The sequence below is a fragment of the Apteryx mantelli genome, chromosome 15 (genome assembly GCF_036417845.1).
Source record: "Apteryx mantelli isolate bAptMan1 chromosome 15, bAptMan1.hap1, whole genome shotgun sequence".
Classification (NCBI taxonomy): Eukaryota; Metazoa; Chordata; class Aves; order Apterygiformes; family Apterygidae; genus Apteryx; species Apteryx mantelli.
The window spans coordinates 5203739-5225827 of NC_089992.1; the positions used below are offsets into that span (position 1 = coordinate 5203739).

General features: G+C 40.6%; 1 protein-coding gene across 1 annotated transcript in view; it reads left to right on the plus strand.

Moving 5' to 3' along the window:
• IGF1R (insulin like growth factor 1 receptor) overlaps positions 1–22089 on the plus strand; it is a 191757-nt gene that overhangs the window by 156698 nt on the left and 12970 nt on the right. Inside the window, exons 8-18 of the mRNA XM_013943661.2 lie at positions 938–1176; positions 3104–3271; positions 3478–3682; positions 8127–8413; positions 9926–10062; positions 11127–11286; positions 12317–12422; positions 13842–13912; positions 16761–16990; positions 17290–17400; positions 20011–20170. Coding sequence (XP_013799115.1) covers positions 938–1176; positions 3104–3271; positions 3478–3682; positions 8127–8413; positions 9926–10062; positions 11127–11286; positions 12317–12422; positions 13842–13912; positions 16761–16990; positions 17290–17400; positions 20011–20170 — 1874 coding nt within the window. The remainder of the gene's footprint in view (positions 1–937; positions 1177–3103; positions 3272–3477; positions 3683–8126; positions 8414–9925; positions 10063–11126; positions 11287–12316; positions 12423–13841; positions 13913–16760; positions 16991–17289; positions 17401–20010; positions 20171–22089) is intronic.

Here is a 22089-nt window from a genome sequence, read left to right on the forward strand (position 1 = left end):
TTTGGAGCTTGCCTTGTCACCTTCATGACCTGTCTACTCAGTCTGGCTTATTTTGGTTATCCAGCCTCAGTGGTTTTCTGCACTGACATCTCTTGCTAATGAAAGAGTTGGGCAGTTGCTGGAGAGAGCCTAATTTCTTAGGACATCTCTCTGCCTTTGCTAGTCCTTGTAGTTCTCAGATTGAAACTTAGAGTCAAAATACAAATGAGCATAGTAGTAACTCTGAGCAGACTGGATGGGTGAAAGGAAGGTTCAGCATGGTGGTAGTGACATATACAGCAAGGCTGTGAGGCATAGCAACAAGAAGTATTAATACCCAGTATCGTTTGGAAAAAAAAAATCATTCTGATGGTGTATGATGCAGTAAACTTAGTTTTGATGATTCTGTAGTAAAGAATAAACAAGAATAGTACTTTGTATGTTCTTGCACCAGTGGTGCAATTTAGAAGTTACAAGACGTAGAATTATATGCCTATATAAGGATGTTTGCATCATGTGGAAATATAAGAAAAAAAAAAGCCTGTTGGTTTCTGAAGGACTGGTCATGAAAGTTTGAGCTCTTTACAGTAAGAGTTCAGCCACTATCAATAACTATTTTGTGTGGCTTCTCCAAAATTTATGCACAGCTAAAGTCTAAATACATCTGAAGCATTTCACTGTCTGAAACACAAGACAAACCCAGGGTTGGTGTTTATTTTGAGAACCTTGCGTTATTGCTAAGGATTAAAAGTAAGACCTGCAGCTAAAGCTGAACTCTGAGTTTTGTAGTGGTTGAAAATAAAATACAAATCTGGAATTCTCTGTTTTGTTCTGCTGTGAAAAACAAGTAAGCTTTATTTGTTCCACTGAGCAAGGTTGAAGTGAGATGCTCTCATAAATGTAGGAGATTCTTCAAGAGGAAAAGATTTCATACTTTTTTTTTCTTTTAATGTTTCAGATCATTCAAGAATGTGACAGAGTATGATGGGCAAGATGCATGTGGCTCCAACAGCTGGAATATGGTAGATGTTGACCTGCCACCAAACAAAGAGAACAATCCTGGGATTTTACTGCAGGGATTGAAACCTTGGACTCAGTATGCCATTTATGTCAAGGCAGTTACCCTCACAATGATGGAAAACCATCATATTCATGGAGCAAAAAGTGAAATAGTATATATACGAACCAATGCTGCAGGTGAGGTGCTGGGCTCTTGGGTAAGGGTTGATAAAGCTGCATGTATGCTTATTACCTCTCGTTGTTCAAATCGATCAGCTGATTAGAAAAACTTACTTCTGATGTGCAAGAAATCCACCGGGAGCCTTGTGCATTTTTAGTCTGTTGTAACTTCTATTCAAATCACTTTCTTTTCCTGTGAAGAAGCTTGGAGTAGCCAGGGGTGAGAAGAGTGCTTGTCAGATGCCCTGCAAGGAGCAGAAGCAGATGGTTTCCTAGCCAGTTCTTCAGTCCCTTTAGCATCCAGCAGTTGCCATTACAGTGCTCTGCCAAGTGGCCGTGGTCCTTTCAAACCGACCTGTTGTCCCAAGAAGGCTTCCCAACGGTGCTGCTCGGTTGCACTTGGCAGCACTATAACTCAGCAGTGAGGATGGCCCAGCGCAGCGTTTTGAATCTGCAAAGTGGGAGGAGTCCAGATGCTCACTGGAGCTCAGAATCCATTTTAGAGGTCACAACCACGTACTACTTGTTTCTGTTTTCTGAATCGCATTTTGCGATCTGTGGGCACCATTGCCATTAAGTGTTTGGCTTTTGGCAAGCAGTCACCATCAGTGATTGTTTTTGCGTATACCCTGGAGAAGCCAATGTTCGTGTCAGTTGTGTTTCAGAAAGCTGTATTTCACAGCTGGAAAGAAGAATGCACGTAGCCTTGTCTGCATTTCTGTTCAGCTTTGAAATTTTGAAGTTCTGACCCTATATCACTACAATCAACTCAGGCCTTACTCTGTAGATGACGGGGGGATTAGGGTGTGCAAGAAAACTCTGTGCTGGATTAAGCTCATCTCTCGTGGCTCTGAGGATGCCCAAGGCAACTAAGCTAGGAAAAGGAGCTCTGACGCTACTGATAGGGAATTTTAAGAGCGTGTGACCCTTGAAATGATACAAGAGGAAAATTTGAGATGTTTCCTTATTTCGGTTAGGAATTGAACATGACCTCGGTAACGCTGAGTGAGATAACCAAACATTTTGTTTATTCAGATATAGGAGAAAACTGGTTCTGTATATTTGTGTCCCGATTTGTTTCACATAAGTGCTAGCAGAGAATAGCCAACCATTGTTCACATGAGCATAATGGCAACAATGAAAGAAGTGTCTGATTCACACACTGAAAATAAGTGAAAAAGGGTGAACCTACTAAAATAGCTAGAATATTACTTATTGGGTATAAAGCCTACTATGTTCCAGCATATTTTGAGATTGGATGTACAATTATTCTTGTGCTCCTTAGTTCTCCTTTCTTTCCTCCCTCTCCCCATCTTGAAGGTCTGTCTGGGTTTTCAGAAGGTGTTTCTTACAGATATCGCAAACAAGATTAGTTATTTTTCACTTCACCCCTGCCTCTAGAAGTCTTCTTGGTGCCTCTAAAAATAATGCAATTCATTATTTCCTCTACGAAACCTCTGACTGTAATAGCAGATGCATTTTTATGTAAACAATTGTTTTATTTAGAGTAGCAACAGAAAAGCAAGTTCTGTTGTTAATACAGAAATGGAATCTTTTGTGCAGGTGACATGCATAATGATAGAAAATGTCAGCAGCTATTAAAGCAGGATTAAAATTTGCAGGAAAATTCTGTGGTTATTCAGACATTATTTTCATTTGAAATTATGGCATTTTTTCCTGGAGTTAGGATTTCAGATTTTGTCCCATGGATGAAGGATAATTTATGTACAACTTCCAATTGGGACTGTGAGTTGTTACTCTTAAACCTTTCATATTCATTGTCAGTGGGGTGTAAGTAGGAGATGTTTTTCTTTGAGATAGGGTGAGTTGTTTTTCTTGCAGTAAAGTAGTGGATTAGGCTTCACCTTGAAAGCTTATATCCAAGGATATTGTAGAATGTGGTTTAAAAATACCATGGTTTTCTTTGTGTTCTTTTTCACTACAGTGCCATCCATTCCCTTGGATGTTATTTCAGCATCCAACTCCTCTTCCCAATTGATCGTGAAGTGGAACCCTCCCTCTCTTCCCAATGGCAACCTCTCATACTATATCGTGCGATGGCAGCAGCAGCCTCAGGACAGTTACCTTTACAGGCACAATTACTGCTCCAAAGGTAGGAAAACTAAAAACAGTTGTATTGAAATGCCTTTGTCTCCTACCTGCCAGTGCACATTATATACCAGGACTAAAGCCTGTGCCTTGCTTCACAACACTTCTGTGAATAAGAGCAAGTAAAAGCGAAAGGGGAAACATGGATTGTTGCCATATTCATAATATGGAGAGAGAAGAAATGGGTCACCTCTACTCTTTTCTTTTAAGATAAAGTCCCAATTCGAAGATATGCTGATGGGACCATTGATACAGAAGAAGCTACTGAACCCACCAAGCCAGAGGGCTGTGGGGGGGAAAAAGGACCTTGTTGTGCTTGTCCCAAGACGGAGGCAGAGAAACAAGCTGAGAAAGAGGAAGCAGAGTACCGGAAAGTGTTCGAGAACTTCCTTCACAACTCTATCTTTGTCCCCAGGTAATGGACTTTGGAAACTTGCTCTTTACAAGTAGGGCAGCTATTTGTGGGTTTTAACATTTCCTAGAGCTCAGGCTTCCTGAACCTGAAAGATATGTGGATAACACCTGAAGCACATAAACATTGCCCTTCCATTTATGTGAGACAATCTTCAGTCTTCCTACTTTGCAGCTTCTCTTCACTAATTTTCATCTCACTGCCTCTATTTTAGCTGATAGTAAGGGTTCTTACCTATATTGTTCAAGGACTTTATTGATGTTTCTTTTCAGAGTCAAGAGTCACTTGAGGAGCCCTTTGTCTATAAGGGATTCAAAGATAAGCAACAGTGGCAAACAAAGGGTTTCAAATGGGATCTTTCTCTAAATAGCCATTTAAGTACTTATGTTCCTAATCTGAAGATTTGTTTGCATTTGATATTGAAGACACATTCATCTTGCAGAATCAAAACTGGTCTTCCTTTCTAGCTGTGTGCTAATTGCAGAGGGCATATTGGTTTCCCGGGCCCTGCTGCAGAGAAGCATTAAATGTGCCCACTCTTCCATGATAAACACTGGCGCTTATGCATTAAGTGGAATAGTAACCATTTTATGTTTCATCATAGAGTAGATACTACTGAATTAATTGGTGATTTTGATCCTTGAGTTTCTAATTTACCTCTCATGTAAGCTGTTCTTACTTAAGATAATTGGATCCTGGGACCTACCACACAGTGTGTAGCTGTTACGTTACAGTCTGTAAGCATCAAATTTCAATCATGCATGTTATCTCACTGTCTCTGTCGGCAGGTGAAGTTTATGGTGAAGTCCTGTGTTTGAGAACTCAACAGTGTGACTTTGCTCGTTAAAACTAGGTTGTGCTGCTCTTCAGTGTGATTTTTGAACTTTATTCAAGCTGAGATTGATTGTGACTTGTATGGGGTAGGGACTGTGATTATGCTTGAAGCTTTTTAGCTTTGTCCAAAAAGCAAAACAAAACAACCCCCCCCCCCCCAAAATACTGCCTCTCTTTGGAAGTGCTAAGTATTGTATTTGAGCTGTATTTGATTCACAGCTCACTTTAAATTTAGCATTTGTAGTTGAAGTTGTGCAGTGTTTCCATACGGATGATAAGAACCAGCAGCAAAGGTGAGGTACAGAGAGGCAGCAGCCACTGTGACTGGCCAGGAAAAATGCATGCGATTCCTGAGCAATGCAAAATGCTATAAATGTGATCTCATTTTGTGCTTTATGAAGTAGCACAGCAGGAAGTTTTGAAAAGCATGTGTGAGGTCTAAAGTGCCTGAAACTGTATCGTACCAGCTTTCACGAAGGAAATTTTTTTTTTGTATTTCACCAAAGCTTTGTAATTTAAAGTAGACGTTGCTTGTCTTCTGCCAAATTTTCTTGTGTTCCCCAAATGTGAAGGGAAAATCACAGAAATGTGAACTGAGACAGTAACAAATTAACTGAGCAATTCACACAGAATTTCCTGAAAGCTTGACTGTTTCCCCTTCTCCTTAACCTGCTGTCATAAGAGTGTTTTTTTGTAACAGCAGGAGCAGATAAGGTACAAGGCTCAGAAATAGACGCACAGCCAAGCAACTTTAAAGAGGCTGAATGTCAGGGAAATTAAAGATTATGAGCTACTGAGATTTCTTCACGGGACAAGTCTAGGCATCTCATTACTTGCTGATGTCTATTTTTCCCCTTCCCCATGGGAGAAGTTAATTAATGGGCTAATGCAAGCCTCAGTACTAGTATTTGTTTCCAGTGTCCTGCCTGTTTTCAGGATATTTTGAAAGAAATGCAGCATGTATTACAGCATGAAAATATTCAACTGCGTGGTTTTAAGGTGGTTTAAAAACCCTATTGGTCTAATCTTGTGTGCAATTTCCGGATGTCCCTATGTATATTAGTGCCGGAGATGAGGTAGATTCCAAAGATGAGAACTCTGGTTAGTCTTGGAGAAGCACTCGCAACCGCAGGAGTATCAGTTGTTCTTCAAGTTTCTTTTGCTTCTCTAATGACCAGGCAGAGTGACACTGTGTATAATAGAGGGTATCCGAGAGGTAACCTCAAAATTACCTTAGTGGATAAGAACAGTTAGCTCTTACGATGTGACCTGTATCTTTTCTTTTTAATTTCAATTTGATTTTACTTTTATATGAAATGTTATCTCTTTCTTTCCCTTTTACATTTCCCTTCCTCTCCTTTAATGGAAGAGATGAATTTTCATGTTTTTATCTCTAGACTTTTCCTTACTTTCTTGGATGCTCATTCTTTTGTCTTTATGTGTGCTTTTCACCAAAGCAGGGAGCTGCTTGACAGAAAAGCACTGGTATCAAATCTTGTGACCTCTTAGTCATGTTTGCCTTGTGGTTATCCTACAGATCTTTTTCTCTCCCTGATGTGACTGTAGCTTTCACCTATAAGTTTTGTGTGTCTTTTTCTTTTTCCCCAAAGGCAGGGTAGAACCGTACTCCCCTCCCACCCCGAGATCAGTGAAGAATGAAACTTTACACATCCCTTAAAGGCAGCGATAGGTCAAGTCATGCTTTTTGGGCTCTTGCATCGACACGTGCCTTTGTGGTTGATTGAAAATGAACTTTTTATTTTCACTACTTTTCATCACAAAATCTATGCAAATGTTTATCAGTTCAGTGCTTGGCATCCCTCTTATCAGTCCAAAAGTTTGTTCTTTTCAGTGAATTAAAGCAGTAAATGAGTACTTTTCTGAAGCAGGGTGAATAGGCTTAGTGACTTCCATAAATATCACCGTGGAGGACAGCCAAGTGCTTACATCTCCTATGAAATTCTCCCATATCCCACTGACAAGTTGAGAAATTACATGGGCATTATGGGGCTTGTATGCTGCTTAGAACAATTTCCTGATAACTTAGGAAGTTATATCCGTGCCTGGGTTTATTTCTGTGCTATTTACATGACATCTTAGAGTCTTGAAAGGACTACTCAAATAAAAGGATTTTGGAAAATTTCATAGTGAACTTCTTTTAAAAAACAAAACAAAACAAGCTACATCCAGACTGCCAGAAGATTTCAAAATGAAATCAGCCTGGTTTTGGCTTGCTCTGTAACATGCTGCTTTGTGGCTGAAGGTACTAAGACGGTGTATTTGATAGCAAGGTAACTTCTATTAAGTCAGCTTTCTTCTTGTCGCTGGGCAGGGAGGCCTCATTAACCTGATTTCTAATACCCACTCTTTGATCAGAAACGTGTTAGACTTCACCTCTGGAGTTGATAACCATTACACTGAGCAGGTACTAACCGGGCACTGGCTAAGTGAATTCATGTACGATAGGATTCAAGCCAAAATTGTTTCCATAGTGTTACTCTTCTTAAATTCTTCTTTAATTCCCACAGTACATCACTTTCCAGGTCTTGTGCTCGTTCGGGATGCAGTCCTGCTGCCTGCGGTGGCCAGGAGGGCAGGAGCTGAAAAGGCCGGCTTGCCTACATACATAGTCCGTGCTCCTGTGCAAAGCTCCTGGATCAGACACACAAGGCTAAGTGACATCTCCGATGCATAGCAGTTGTGTTGGTTAGCTGATACCATGCAAACCTTTATAGAGTATTTTCGTATTGACCCTTGTACTAATACTAAGGGTCTGTTGATTATATCAGTTTCTTAGACTTGAAAAGGTAGTAGTATTGCTGTAAATCCTCAAGTTTTTAATTCAGTGCACACATTTCCTACAGAGGCCTGTAAGGCAAAGCAGGGTTGCTTAGCGAACTCCCTTCATGATACGTCATATAGTGCTCTGCTTTCTCGTATCAGAAGATTGTTCCATTGCAGAGGTTTCATGCAGATGAGAGGAACAGAGATACAAGAATTGCCACACGTGCATGGTGATTAACTTCCATGGTTTTTAGCTATCTTCCATGGTTTCTTTCCTTGGTGCAATAGATTAAGCAGCTTCAAATTTCTGTAATTTCATTGCAACTGAAAAGGAAAAAAGAAGTTAAGCCCAGCCTGTTGAGAGTTAGCCTTGCTTATGCAGCAGACTTCAGAATAATTTTTTCCCTAACCTTTTAAACCTTTAACATCTGATTTTTATTTTAAGCTTGGATAGCAGAATTCAATATTACTGTCTTTAAATACAAATCTAGTTTGCTTATTTAATAACAGTGAAGCCATTTTTGCTATTTAGTTTATTGCACAAGCTGCAGTGAGGTCGGAAGTTTGCATGTTTATCGTGGGGCACACTGTGAGCTTCAGAGTTTTGGTCAGTTTTCGAGTAGATAGCAGTAGGATGTGTTGACATGCTGCGGGTTAAGATTAAGAGAAACCTTTCTTGTTTTACAGTTTCCTTTATTTGGAGCTTTTTTTTTTTTTTATAGTTACCTACTTTACTGTTTTTTCCACTGTTTTCCTGGAGCTAGCTGCATGTTGAAAAGTGGAATGTTTCTAAAGAGACCTTTTCTGTATGCGTCTTTCTTCTTCACAGACCTGATCGGAAGCGGAGGGATGTGTTCCGAATTGCAAATGCCACGTTGGCCACTCGAAACAGGAACACAACGGGGACAGATCACTTCACCAATGTTTCTGATGCAGAGGAGAGTGAGGTGGAATATCCGTTCTTTGAGACCAAAGTGGATGGCAAGGAGAGAACTGTGATCTCCCATCTTCAGCCTTTTACTCTTTACCGCATTGATATTCACAGCTGCAACCACGAAGCAGACACGCTTGGTTGTAGCGCTTCCAACTTTGTCTTTGCAAGAACCATGCCTTCAGGTATGCTCTCGGAAGTATAAAGTTTTGATAAATTTTCTCAAGGAGAGATCCATCTTGGGGAGGACAAACCTTCCAAAAGAGTCGGGGGTATTGGCGGGTGTTGGAGAATAATACAAAGACTCTGTGCAAGAAAATAAATTGGAACTATGTAAAACAGTTACAGTAGTTCAATGGCCTTGACTGCTCTGTCTGTGCATTGAGTCACTGATCTGGAGAAAGGTGTGTGTGCGTTGAGTACGTAGATAATTATGAGAGAATCGGTCTCTCAGCTCTATAAGTGAGACCCACAGGCGTGGTGGGCTGAAGGTTTTTTTGCAGTTCCCTGTATGCTGAATAGAGATGGGGCACACGTCTCTGCTAGTGTTTAGTTTTGATACGTTCACTCTGAACTATTTGCAGGTGTCAGAGTTTTGCTAGTGGGAATGTTTGCAAAATGTTTCTTCTGTAACAGCAATGACCATGCATTCCTCCAGCCTGGAAGCAGGAGGAGTACGGTGTTGCTTTGTGACCCATCACAGGCATCTAGAGTGCTTCAAACAAGAAACATTGACTGCTCTACTTATGTTTGAGACTTTTGCAGATTGTATGTCTTCCAAGAAGAATAGAAATGATTTTAGTGCAAACTGATATGCATCCAGCAAAGAGCTTCTGACTCCAGCAGATGTCTGGGGATATTTGATGCAGATTGGTAGCAATTTTGCTTTGTTTCTGGAAGGAAACACTATCATAATCCAGATCCAGCTGTGTCAGTAAATGCAAAAAGTTTTGCTTATTTCAAGGAAATAAGGAAATCTGTGAGATCAGGGATCTGTCATTCCCAGATTTTTAATGTATGACTCTGAAAATTGAAGGCTAAACAGTGTTGTTGGTTTTTTTTTTTTTCTCCTTCTAGACCTAGCCACTGTATTCTTGTAAAGGTGGCCTTAATTTGACGGAATCTGTCTTCATACTCCTGTTAGCTTTTGCGTGGAAAACATTAAGTTATCAAGAACTAAAAGTATTTGGGATAAAGCAATTGTTGAATTACTTTCAAGACTCTTTTAAAGAACTGTGACCGGGCACAATAAAAATTTCCTAAGGCTGCCCACAGAGAGTGGGTGTCAGCGGGGCAGAACTTACTGTGTTTACAGACATTTGCAAACAGCCCAGTGTTGATAGCTGTTTGAGAAGACCTGTGTCTGCACCGTTGGGCCTAGTGGAAAGTTTGGAAGGAAGAAACCAGACACTGATACACAGGTTCTTTGGCACGTAAATAGAGCACAGTGACTAATAGAGTGCTGATGCTGGTGGAGCTACGTGCTGCATCACTTCTGGCAGTCAGTGGTTCAGACGATGCTGATCTCCCCAACAAGCCCCTGGCCGGTACACTTAGTTCTCCGGATCTTTGAGTAGCGCTTACCGCGGTGCTTTTGTACCTAAAGAATAGTTTGAAACATTTTTTCCTCAATATTTGTGTAAGCTCCCGTTTCAGTAATAAGTGGTGTTCTGACATGACTTGTAAATCTTTTACAGAAGGAGCAGATAACATTCCAGGAACAGTAGCATGGGAAGCAAAAGAAGAAAATACGGTCTACCTGAAGTGGTTAGAGCCTGCAAATCCAAACGGGCTGATATTAATGTATGAAATCAAATATGGGCAGCATGGAGAGGTGAGGATTTGACATCCCTCTGTTAAGAGTTATAGCTTATAATTCTAATTTATGCTGTGATCTTGTCATATCTGACTAGCTAAATGGGGTTAGGCTAGGGCTAAACCCGTATTTGCGTAGACCCAGCGAGAACCCAAGTCTGAGTGCAATTGTAATATGTTTTCGTTGCTTTGACTTTGTACGTCACAAAAGACTTAGCACAGTATGAAGCGCCTCATTGATTTAAAGTAGACATCATCACACTTGAGGCTGCTGAGACTCATGTAGCAGTTTTTGCCACAGAGGGTGACTTAGCTGCTAGTCTGCAGTCCAAATTAATCTCTGTTCGTGGCCTATTAGATCACACACTCTTGGATAACAGAGGTTACAAGCAGTCTGTAAATCAGAAGCTGAAAGGCGTTCGAGAGGTTGACCTTTTTTATCCTGTAAAAAATATAAAATGCACCTCAAAATGATGGAAAAGGATACAACGTTTAGTTGTATTCTCTCTTTAAAAATGAATAGCCTAAGATTTTTTCACTCTTTCAAAGATGTGCTTCAGTGCAGGCTGTAATAAACAAGCTTTGGTATTGAGTAGCATGAGTCACCTTGGTTATTGAGTCACCCTCGTTAGTATTTACCATGAAACCTTTAAAGTGGAAAGTTTATTCTTAAGTAAAGTAACTTTTTATATGGTGTTTATGGTAGCTGCTTTCATTCAGAGATCTGTAGATTACCAAGAGTTAAATCATTGAGTAGTGTTCCTCTTAGTCCCATTTTACACATGGGCAAACTGAGATACCTGTTTGGGTCTCTCTTAACATGTTCCTGTGCGCTGCTACGGGCTGAAGATAGGAACTGTGGTCTCAAACAGCCAGCAGCAGGCTGCATGTCATTCCTTTGTTTCATTTTTTTGACAGCTTTTGAATTCCACATATCTCCTTGAACTGCTTGAAGGAAAACTGATCAGATGGCGCTTTTAGTTGTAAAAAAAACCAAGCTTATCTTGCAGCCTTATTGTTTTCTCAAGAATGAAGAGTGTGAAGATATTAATATGAACTGCAAGTTGCTTTTCTTTCTTTCAGGAGAAGCGGGAATGTGTTTCCAGGCAGGAATACAAGAAGCTTGGAGGAGCTAAACTAACTCATCTGAATCCTGGGAACTATTCTGCCAGAGTTCAGGCCACTTCGTTAGCTGGGAATGGGTCATGGACTGAGCCAGTGTCTTTCTATGTGCAGCCCAAATGTAAGAAGAATGTTCATAGGCAGTGCCAAACTGTGTGATCATTGTTTTTTTAATAATTCCTGTTTTTAATGTATGCAACTGGGTGTACGAACCTCTTCTCTGTGTACTGAATACCCTTGTGATGTGCTGATGCTTCTTTGGGAACTCTCCTGTGTTCTTTTTTTGGCAAGTGTCAGCAAGCACAAGGTGTATCTGAGGTGTGATTGTCGTCTTGCATTCCTTGCATGTGTTTTAGAGATGCAAACAGGCAATGGGTGCGTAGAACGCGTTGCTGGGGTTCCCCTGTGCTTTGCTACTCGTGGTTGGGATTGTGATGTTAGGAGTAGCAGTGTGGAGCTGGATTATACAAAATCTGTGGCAATTTCGCAAACCTGCTTTAAAATGTAAAGTGATGCGAGAAGCAGGTTGTTTAGATTATGGCTGGCAGGTTGGTTTGTTTTTTTGTTATTTCAAGATGCTTTTTCATATGACCTGTTTGATCTCAGTGACATTTTGATAAAGGTAACACACTGATGAAACGGTGAGACTAGTCCTGACAATGGGAGTGATTTGCATTTTGGAGAAAGAGCACTGTACAGTGTATGCAAAGACCCCCTCCAAAACCTCTGTATTTAGTTGAAGAATAGGTGTATCCATGGAAAACTAGAACTCCATCTTTTTCCTTTTTTTTTATTGCTGGAATTTAACTTGAAGTAAAGACCTGTGTGTATATATCCTGAATATAGTATAAACAATTGCAAGGATAAGCATATTATTCACTGAGGAATGCAAGTCGTTAAAAGCATAACGTTAAGCATAACCCCAGACAGACACTGTTCTGTATAAAATTAATGCTTTTCACTGTCTGTTTTCTAGTTCTACTCAGCTGCAGTCAGGTAGTATTTCTGAGTACATTTCTCCTTATCAGACAAGAAAATGAGTACTTTGATTTCTCCCTTGTATGGAAATATATCGAGCGGGTTTAGCATGTTTCTTTGTTAACAGAGATTCCATAGAAACCCTGACACAAGTGTTTTCTTGTTGGTTGCAGCAGCAAACTATGGCAACTTCCTGCACTTGATAATCGTGCTCCCCATTGCTTTCCTGCTCATCATTGGAGGCTTATTGATAATGCTGTACGTCTTTAACAAAAAACGGTGAGTTTTTTCCGCTTGTGGTTAAAGCTAAATTGCAAGAGGGGAATATTTGTTTTCAAATCTGTGCCCATGGAGCAAGCTGGAAATGAAGAAGTGAAATGGCATTCAGAGGACTGAGTGGGAGAAGCTAACATAGATTCTGTCCTGTTGACGTGTAAAAGGAGCTGGTTTAGAGTTACAGTGAGCATCTGGTTGCTGTTTGAGATATGAAGCGGCTTTTTATTACAGTATCATGTTTGGGAGGGAAGAAGAAGGGTTGGCAGGAACATATCCACTGGGACAGTGATGGCAGACCCTGAACCTTTTATAATCAGCAGCTTTGCCTGAAATTTGGGTCATTTTATAAACCATGAAAGCTTAGTTCAATTTAGGTTAATTTGATTTCTCCCAAATTCTAAAGGTTTTCTGAAGCCTTTACATCCATTTTAAAAAATACATGCTGGACAGAGCAAAGTTTGTCGAGGAGAATGATGAATTAGTTCGTTTTCCTCAGTTTTGCTTTTCACTGCTAGTGATTTTTTTTCTCTTTTTAATTGAAGAAATACTTAATGAGAACTTAATAGAAGTCAGTGCAAATGTGTTCAGCCTTGCAACTGTTTATATATAGACTTTTTTAAATTATATACTCATAAATTATACTCACTGAGAACGATCCCATTATTTACAGCTCTTGATTCATTCACGTGGAGACTGTAACTGTTCTCCTCCAGCATTCGAGCAACAGGCTTTGTGTCTGGTGATGCAGGGTAGCTGCTTGGCCTTCCCTTGAGCTCTCCTACGTGGAATGCGTGATAACTCATTCTTCTTTCAGCTCTTGTTCTCGCTCACAAAAACATTTGGTCTCTTTAGCCTTTGGTTTTCTGAGGTCTGATTGACAATTTTATTTGTACAGCCTGATTCCTGCAAGAGCTCTCGCAGTGCTGAAAAAGTATGTCTTATACTGAAAATCACCTCAAGAAATTGGGGGAAAAGGAGGGAGTTAAAATAAACAGTAGAAACAATTTATAAAACAGTCGAATGGAATTCCCCGTAAAAACAATCCTGTTCTAGGCAAAATCACTTCTTCCACAGTGGAGCAGGTGACGTTCTCAGCCACAGGTCTCCGGTATGCATCACCATTCAGCTGCTTTTCTTAGAGGAAGTTTACCTAGCAACTAAAAACGCCCTATACATTTCTTGTGCTGATTTGGTATAGAGTGGACTGAAGGGGGAATTTCCTGGGAACACTATTCTGGATTGATTTTCCATGGATTATGTGAGGTAGAACAACAACTTCATTTGTCCTCTTTCTCCGAAAAGCTCTCCACACACAGTAAATAATATTTCATGGTTGAGCAAACAGTGGAAAAGCTGTAGAAGAGGTGGTCTGAAATTTGCTTAGGTTTAAAGATTAAAAAAGAAAAAAAAATGTTTCAACAGGAACAGTGACAGACTGGGCAATGGAGTACTTTACGCTTCTGTGAACCCTGAGTACTTCAGTGCTTCAGACGGTAAGTGTGGCCTTACGCTTCGGATGCTTTTCCTTTCATGTGGTCTGCTTGTGTCTCACTTTAGGAGATGCAGAACTCTAAAAGAGACGTAGTAAAACTCTTTTCTCTAGCTGTTTTGTTAGCACACCTGTCGGTAATCCATCATTGATAACATATAAATGTCACCAGTTTACTGGAATTGAGGGGGGGGTTGAAAATTTTCCCTATAATTTATTCAGCTGAGACAGATTAGATGTATTAGTTTCATTTTCAGATTATCACTCACTCTTTCAGTGATTTCTTTTAGATCATTTTCACTGAAATTAAAGAATTCATGCGTTCACCGTCTTTCGTGTTTGGCCTTATAAATCCTATTCTGATCTATTAGGAAAATAAAACACTTCTGATGTGAAAAACAATAACATTTACAAAAACCAATACCCTCTTCTCATTTCCATTCCCAGTAAAACTCCCCAACAACTTTTTGCATTTAGAGAAAGAGAAGCAATATTGTGAGCTTTCAGGTGTATCACATGCAGAAATTTTGGGTTAAAATAAACACAGAGGTTTAATGTAATCCATATTCTTTTCTCTTGTTGTGTGGCGTATAAATAAGCCTGCTTTTCTCTAGCTGGCAAAACAGTTCTTTAAAGCTAGTTTCAGACTGACTTAATATGTTTGTGACAAATGTATATTTGGAGATGACAGTGTTCAGAGGCATTAGACTGTTGCACTGTTTATATCCCAGCTGAATATTTGTATTCAGTGCTCTGCTTGAAGAGTGAAATAATTCTAGTTGTAAAGTCAGATATTGGGTTGTTTGGAGCATCTTTAATCCTTTCTTTTTTCTGTAGGAGATGCAATGTGGATAATGCTCTTTGAATATAGGAGGAATGCAAAGGGTAGAAGTTGGGAGAAATGGCAGTTAGTGGCCTCTTAGAGAACTGGGAAGGGAAGTTCTGTCTGGGATAAATGTTCCCTTCGCTTAAAATGAGATTGTTTGCTACTTGTAGCAAAAATTACTCCCCCTCCATCCTTTATTCCACTTCCCATAAAGAAACTGAAGTATCTAATATGTTCATTGCAAGAAAGCTCAACAAAAACATAATAAAAAAAGATTCTCACGTAGACCAAACCATCTTTCTGAGGGACTTGGGGGTGCCGGCTGAGAGCTAGCTCGGTACGTTGTTACCCGGGAGATTGGGTGACAGATTTGTACGGCTGGCAATGAGACTGAGAAAATCTAACAGCACATAGTGATTTGGAAGCCTGTGCAGAACATTTCCAGCAGGACAATGGTGAAGATGTCCACTGCCAAATAACAAGCAAGAATTAGAGCTGAGTTCAGGAAGATTAAGGTTTATGGTTCATTAAGATTGTTTGGTTTTAATTTCTTGTGTATATACACATGCTTGATTAACTCTGCCAAAATTCTGGACCTCGAGAAAATGGATTTTTTTCGCCTGATCTGGAGCAAGATTAAATTCCTTAAAACTTTCCAAGAAATAAAAATTCTAAAAAAAAAAAATTGCTTTTCCTAGAACAGTGCACTTTTTTTTTTTTTTTTTTTTTTTTTTGGTTTTGCTTTCTGTATTATTTCCCTGCGCTGCAGTGTGGCAGGCGGGCATGCCTGCTAATGATGAAGCTGAAGTTCTTGCCAGTTTTTGTGCTGGCTGCCACTGAGCAGCAGCAGGAGTTGAATGACCCTGACGGTCCAGGTCTCTTCAGCTCTGTGTTTCCAGAAAGCCTGTGTGCCAGAGCTGCTGTGGAACGAAGAACCCTGGAGGTCCAGCTTTATGGCTGAATGAGTTGCTAGGGTCCCACTGGCACCCTGCTTGCTAGATAAATAATGGCTGTTTTTTCCAGCTTAGAGGTGTGGGTGCGTGTGATGAGCATGTGCCCGCACTGTACCGATCAGGTACGTGCAGAGCTCTGCAAGTGCAGGAGGTAATCAGAACATCAGAAGAATTTGCTTGAGGCACCGGTTCTTCTGTTTATGGTTTGCTTTGGTGCTCTTCGCAGGAGTTTCCAAAAGCCCCCTAGAGGCTAATAGGTTTAGCCAGAGTGGCGGCTGACTCTCTTTTCCTTTACTGCTTTTGTTGTAGCAGTATTGTTAGACTTAAAAGTCCGTTGACATTTTTGCTATAATGCTCTACTTCTGCATCCTGTCGTTTCCCTCCTCCAGAGCATGTGGCACGATTGTCCCCTCCTTTGGTGAGTGATAGGCGGCAGCATCAGTGACTACTCACGGCTCAGATGTCTCCTTGCCTGAGGCAGTTATCCCTCCCGGCAGTCACCTTCCAAGGTGTCTCTGCCTCAGATCAAAGGTGCAGGAGCAGCAAGTTTTGCCTTTATTGGTGCAACAGTGCGTGTGCAAGTGATCAGAGTAGTTTCATGCCACGAGCCTGTTAGATTAGAGTCTGTTTCCCTGTAGTCATAAAATCAATCTGCTAATGGAGAATACAACAGACACTAAATTGATACAGGTGATCAAGTATGTTTGATGCTGTCTGGAAGAATTAGAAAACCAAGGATCCCAAGAAAAGCTCAAGCCTGAAGTACTGTGTCAGGCTTCTTCCTACTCAGGTTTTGTGCTTTGAGGTTCCTTATTTCTGTCTCAATACATCAGTACCATAGTGAGGCCCCTTCAAGTCCGTCTACCTATTTCTTTAAGGTTTATTGGTATGGCAAATATCTGCCTATCTCTGTATGGGGAAGACCACGCAATAACTGTATGCGTCGTGTAAGCTGTTAGCATTGGGTCTAGTGGTGTTTCAGTAAAAGGTTTGGGCAGTTGGTATCCTAAAGCCCAGAGTGATCCCACCACCTGCAGAAGTGGAGTGTCATGGCCTGTTCTCTCTCTCCTTAGTGTACGTTCCTGATGAATGGGAAGTGCCCCGCGAGAAGATCACCATGTGTCGGGAGCTGGGGCAAGGCTCCTTCGGGATGGTTTACGAGGGAATAGCTAAAGGAGTGGTGAAGGATGAGCCGGAGACCAGGGTGGCCATCAAAACTGTCAATGAGTCCGCAAGCATGCGTGAGAGGATAGAGTTCTTAAACGAGGCTTCGGTGATGAAGGAGTTCAATTGTCACCACGTGGTAAGTCATCGAAATGTAGCAAGGCTGCGATTGATACAGCCGTGCTTACTGACAGGAGGTGCTCAGTGCACATCTTCACTGACTCTCGAGCGGTGACTTGGGATTTTAGCTTCAACTCTGTGCAGCGTTGTAATACATTAATAAACTGGCATTGGGGGCGGTACCAAATCCATTTCCAGACCTTTCCCACAGATTCATGGGATTTTGGGGGGGCTGCTCTTACATATTAACATGAATTAATGATTTTACCAGTATAATCAGCTGTATTTGTGATTGAACGTTTGTTTTTTCTCTTTCAGGTTCGACTGCTTGGCGTAGTTTCTCAGGGCCAGCCAACGCTGGTTATCATGGAGCTGATGACACGTGGGGACCTCAAAAGTTACCTGAGATCATTGAGGCCAGACACAGAGGTGAGTCATGAGTTGTTAGATATTTTCTTTTATTTCTTTGTTTAGAATCACCTTGAAAGGAAGGGGGTCACAGTGAAAGCAGCAAGCTGACCCATGTTGTCAGGTTCCCCGCGTCTAGGGAGCAACTGTCATTTCTCTGCGGAACAAACCTTTCAGATGCTTAGTGACCCAATCCTCTGCACTGAATTGGCACCACAGCTGAGCCTCGCTGGTCTTGGCCTTTGCTTATGTTTGAGCTAGCAGATTTCTGCAGATCTTTTTTGGGTGGCTTCCTCCTCCTTTCTGTCATTTTTCCTTTTCTCTGTATTTTAAATGTCACGGTGCTGTATTTGTTAAATTAAACATTCCGTAAAAGCAGACCGTTGCAGAAATTCAGGGTTTGGATTAATCTTGTTTCTCACTTGCAGAAACACCTAAAGTTAGCAGATATTCTTAGCACATTCATTAATATTACTTGCTCCATGATTATTTTTCTTTCTGACGTGTAGACCAAGCATTCTGTGTAATTCACTTCCACTGCTAGCAGTCAGAGTAGGATAGGGACACAATTGCCTTGTCACCTCTTCAGTATGTATCTGGAGAGTTCATGTCAATGATCTGGGGTGTTTGTTTGTTTGTTTGTTTTCTTGGGGTTTTTTGCTTGCTCCCCTGTATCTGAACTCTGTTCTTAGTGAAGGGAAAGTGTGTTTATAACTTGTAGCAATCAGCTAGTTTTGCCCTTCTCCTTAAGCTCTAAGAATGAAACATGAGCTGCTCTGTGATCTGCAACACCTTTTTTTCGTGAGGAAGTCATTGCAAATAGCCCAGTGTCCTGCGCTGAGTAGGTCCCCTCTTGTGTCATTGAGCCCTATTTTCCAGATTTTAGTTAAATCTCCTGTCTGATCTAATTTCTCGTTAAGAGGTTAAACAAAAATATGGCTGGCTGAAACATGCATGTTAGGATGATTGTGCATGATGTATATTCTGCATGTTGCCTCTGTTGCAAGTCTGGTAAAACCTAATGTTTTAGCTCATATGCATACTTCAATATGTAGGCCAACAGTCTAACAGCTAAAATTGCCACATATAATATAGGGGCTGAAAGATAAAGAAGACACAGAGGTCATTTGCCACTGAAATCATAGTGAATTATGTAGAAAATTTGCTCAGCGGTTTTCTTTGACCATTACTTTCATGATTTAGCACTTTGTGAATAACTTATAGAAACAGAACATGGGCATGTGGTAGATGTAAAAAGGAATGAATATGGTAATAAATGGACTAAGGACATGACTAGCGTCTGTGATTAATAATGTTTCAGGTTATATTAGATAGTTTTGGCTGAATGCAATTGAATTTGGCAAACTTTGTGACAAGGGGCGGTGATGTTATATAGAAATTACCAAAATGGTGAGCTCTGTGCTGTGCTTTTCTGCTTGTATATTGGTGCTCTCCAAAGCACTCTGTGGTAGGCCAGTACATGAATTCTGTCTCCACTGATGTGCAATGGAAAGAGTTGAGTGAAGTTTACTGAGGACTTGTATGACTAGTAAGGCAGGTGTGGATGGAGGGCCTGCATGCTCCCTGATTTTGCCAACAATTTCACCAGCCGCTCCCATATCTACCTTTCTTTCCTGGGACACCAACTCATGTTGGTCCTTCTGGGTTTTCCTGGATGTATCTTCCTGCTCCTTTACTTGGCTCTGCAGGGTATGTTATACTCAGCTCTTGGGGAGCCTGGAAATAGTGAGTGTTGCTCATTATCTCAACATGAAGTAGCACAGTTTGAAGGTGCTGATGGGACTGCACATGGACACTTTCCATGGAAGGTGGGTAAGGGACTGTTTAATCTCTGGATGGAGATGTGATGAAGTTCAGTGACTTGATCTGTGCTTTGTAGGATCTTTGTCGTCATTAGAATTACGGATTTGAGGCTCCCTTTTCGGTAATGGAGTCAGTGAGGATTATCCAAAGGGTATAAATCTTAGCTAAATCCGTACTGGTAGGGGATGGTGGGATGTTACTGATGGTGTATAAATACCTGAAATCCTTCATCTAAGAGGCTGAGAAAGGCAGAAGCCATATATCCATGGATGGATAAGGAGTGAAAGTGTTTCAGAAGAAACGGTCTCATGAGCTTTTTGTCCTGTTTGCAAATAAAAGTAATTGAAGAGATATCTGGTTATGGAGAATTGGGAAGCAGGGAATGAAATCATTTACCATCATCTGGTTTATTTGTGGAGATAGTAAAGCAATTAGTAGAAATCTTCAAAATAACTCTTTTGCTTTGTATTTTGCAACTTGCGTGGCAGAAGGATGTGCATTTAAACCCCTTAGGTATAAGGTATAAAATCCTTATACCAAAAATTCCTGCTTGCTTGAATTCTCTAAAATAGAATGGTGTGTTATAAGAGAGTTATTTGGGAGTTCTCTGTGTAACCCAGCTTGCTGTGTCCAATTTTCCCACTAAGATACTATGGTCTATGTAATCATAAGTTTCTGTTTAGCCTGGTTCTTGTCAGGCTTAATTGTGATAATCTGGTTGGAGAATGATAGTATATTACGATTTGATGTAGAAATAGTTGCTTTTTTCTTTTCCTCTTACTGTTTCGTCGTCTTAATCTTGCTTAGAATAATCCTGGTCAGGCACCTCCAACTCTGAAGAAGATGATTCAGATGGCAGGAGAGATTGCCGATGGGATGGCATACCTCAACGCCAACAAATTTGTTCACAGAGATCTTGCTGCAAGAAACTGCATGGTGGCAGAAGACTTCACTGTGAAAATTGGAGGTGCGCTTTCTTGACTTGAACACAAATGAAAAATATCATCACAAAAATCAGCATCTTAGAAGGCATTTTAATTTTTTGAAAGCTGTTTGAAAGATCTTTTAAAATGTAGCTCTGTGTTAAATATCTGCAGAATGAAATATATTCCCTATGAAGGCTTGCTGTGATTTAAGACCTGTGAGCAGTCAACACTGCATTGAAACTCTTGGAATGTCTCTACTTGCTGCTGTTCCAGTGAGGAAATAATATAGTGTATGGGTTTGAAAGGAGCTAGAGAAGCAGTGATTGGAGGCGCAGATGCTGCAGACATCTGGGTGAATAGTGTAGTTACCACTGGTGTGTCATTTGCTTTTTTTTGTTAATGCACAACAGTAATCCCACCTCCTGTTTATTGATTCAAGAATGAGAATTTTAGGATTATTTTAAAGCATATCAGATTTGGAAGTGGAATGTAAGGTTTGACTTCTGCTGGATGCTTTCCAGCCTGAACTGGAGTTCTGCTTTCCAAACAACAGAACGGCTTTTCCTCTGCTGTGTGGTTAGAACACCATTTTTTTTTCTTTTTTTTTTTCCCCTTCCCTTCACCACCTCTCCAAAATAGTGTCAGATGAGTTTTTTCAGATTTGTCTCCAGAGAGGGTGATTTTAAGCTTTTGGCTGTTTTAGAGTTGTGCATATTAAAATAGTATGTATGGTAACAGCCTTCTGCTATAGGAAACTAATGCTTTTGCTCTGAGCTTAACTCAGGTATTTCAATAATTCCTGTAAGTAATACTGTCATTTGGGAGAAAGAAAATATGATTTCATTTTGTGTCAGTTAATTAGGGAGTAAGATCTTTGCGGGGGGGGGGGGTGGGGAGGGTGTTCATTTTCTGCAGGTTTGGTGGAAGTCAGTCTAAATCCTCCTCGTTCTTGTTTTCTCACTCCTCCTTCCCCCACCCCATCTTTTACAATTCATTGAGCTGAACACGGTGCATTTCTTACCTTTAACATGGTTACCCCGAAAGCATTCCCAGAAATACACTGTACTGCTCTCAGTTATGGGCCGGTATTGAAAATCCCTTCACGCAGGAACAGTTTGGGAACATCTTGACTGGAACACGCCAACTCAGACTGTTTAGATCACAAAAGAAGAGCTTTATGTTACACTGTCCTATGCTCACTGCATATCTGTTTCTTATTTGCATTACGTTTTTAAAGAATTTTCCATTCAACGAGAGTAAAGTCACCCTGGTGTGTGGGAGGGAGTGATGGAGTAGCTGCACAGATGGGTTTTTTTAGTCATAGTCGCTGAGGGTATCAGTGTCCCTAACAGACAAGGAGCAGGAAGGATCAGTGGTCACTCATCCAAGCTGTAGACTGGTAATAACAACGGTGAAAATTGTTTAGACTGGAGGAATTTTGTCCTCTTTTCTCTCCATTCTTCCCTGAAAAAAAGCCCAGCAGGTCTGTATTGATAAAGCAAATTTTGTCCTAGCCCTGCTGTGTCAGCAGATAGAGTTAATATTAATAAGGGATTCGATGGCACTTGATTTATTAGCTTTTGGATTAGCGTGTGAGAACATGGTTACTGGGTTAAACGGGCTAGTCCAAGGCTTAACAGTAGGTGCGTGTCCAGCGGACTGTACAGAAAACGTCTGAAATGAGTCTGTGTTGCAGTTAGGAAATGGACATTATTAGACCCAAGTCTTGCAAGTGCTCACGGTACAACCAGAGCTGTGGCTTTAATATCGGTTGTATTAATCATATAGTCATTTGTACTTTTCCATAAGTGAATAGCCTAATCTTCTACAGTATTTGAGATCAAATATTTCACTGGAATTGGAAATTAACTTTGGAGAGAGGAGGGGGGAAAAAGAGAGAGGAGAGATTTCCCTTAAAAGATGAGATTCTTTAATTAAAGACATTAATATGAATACTAAA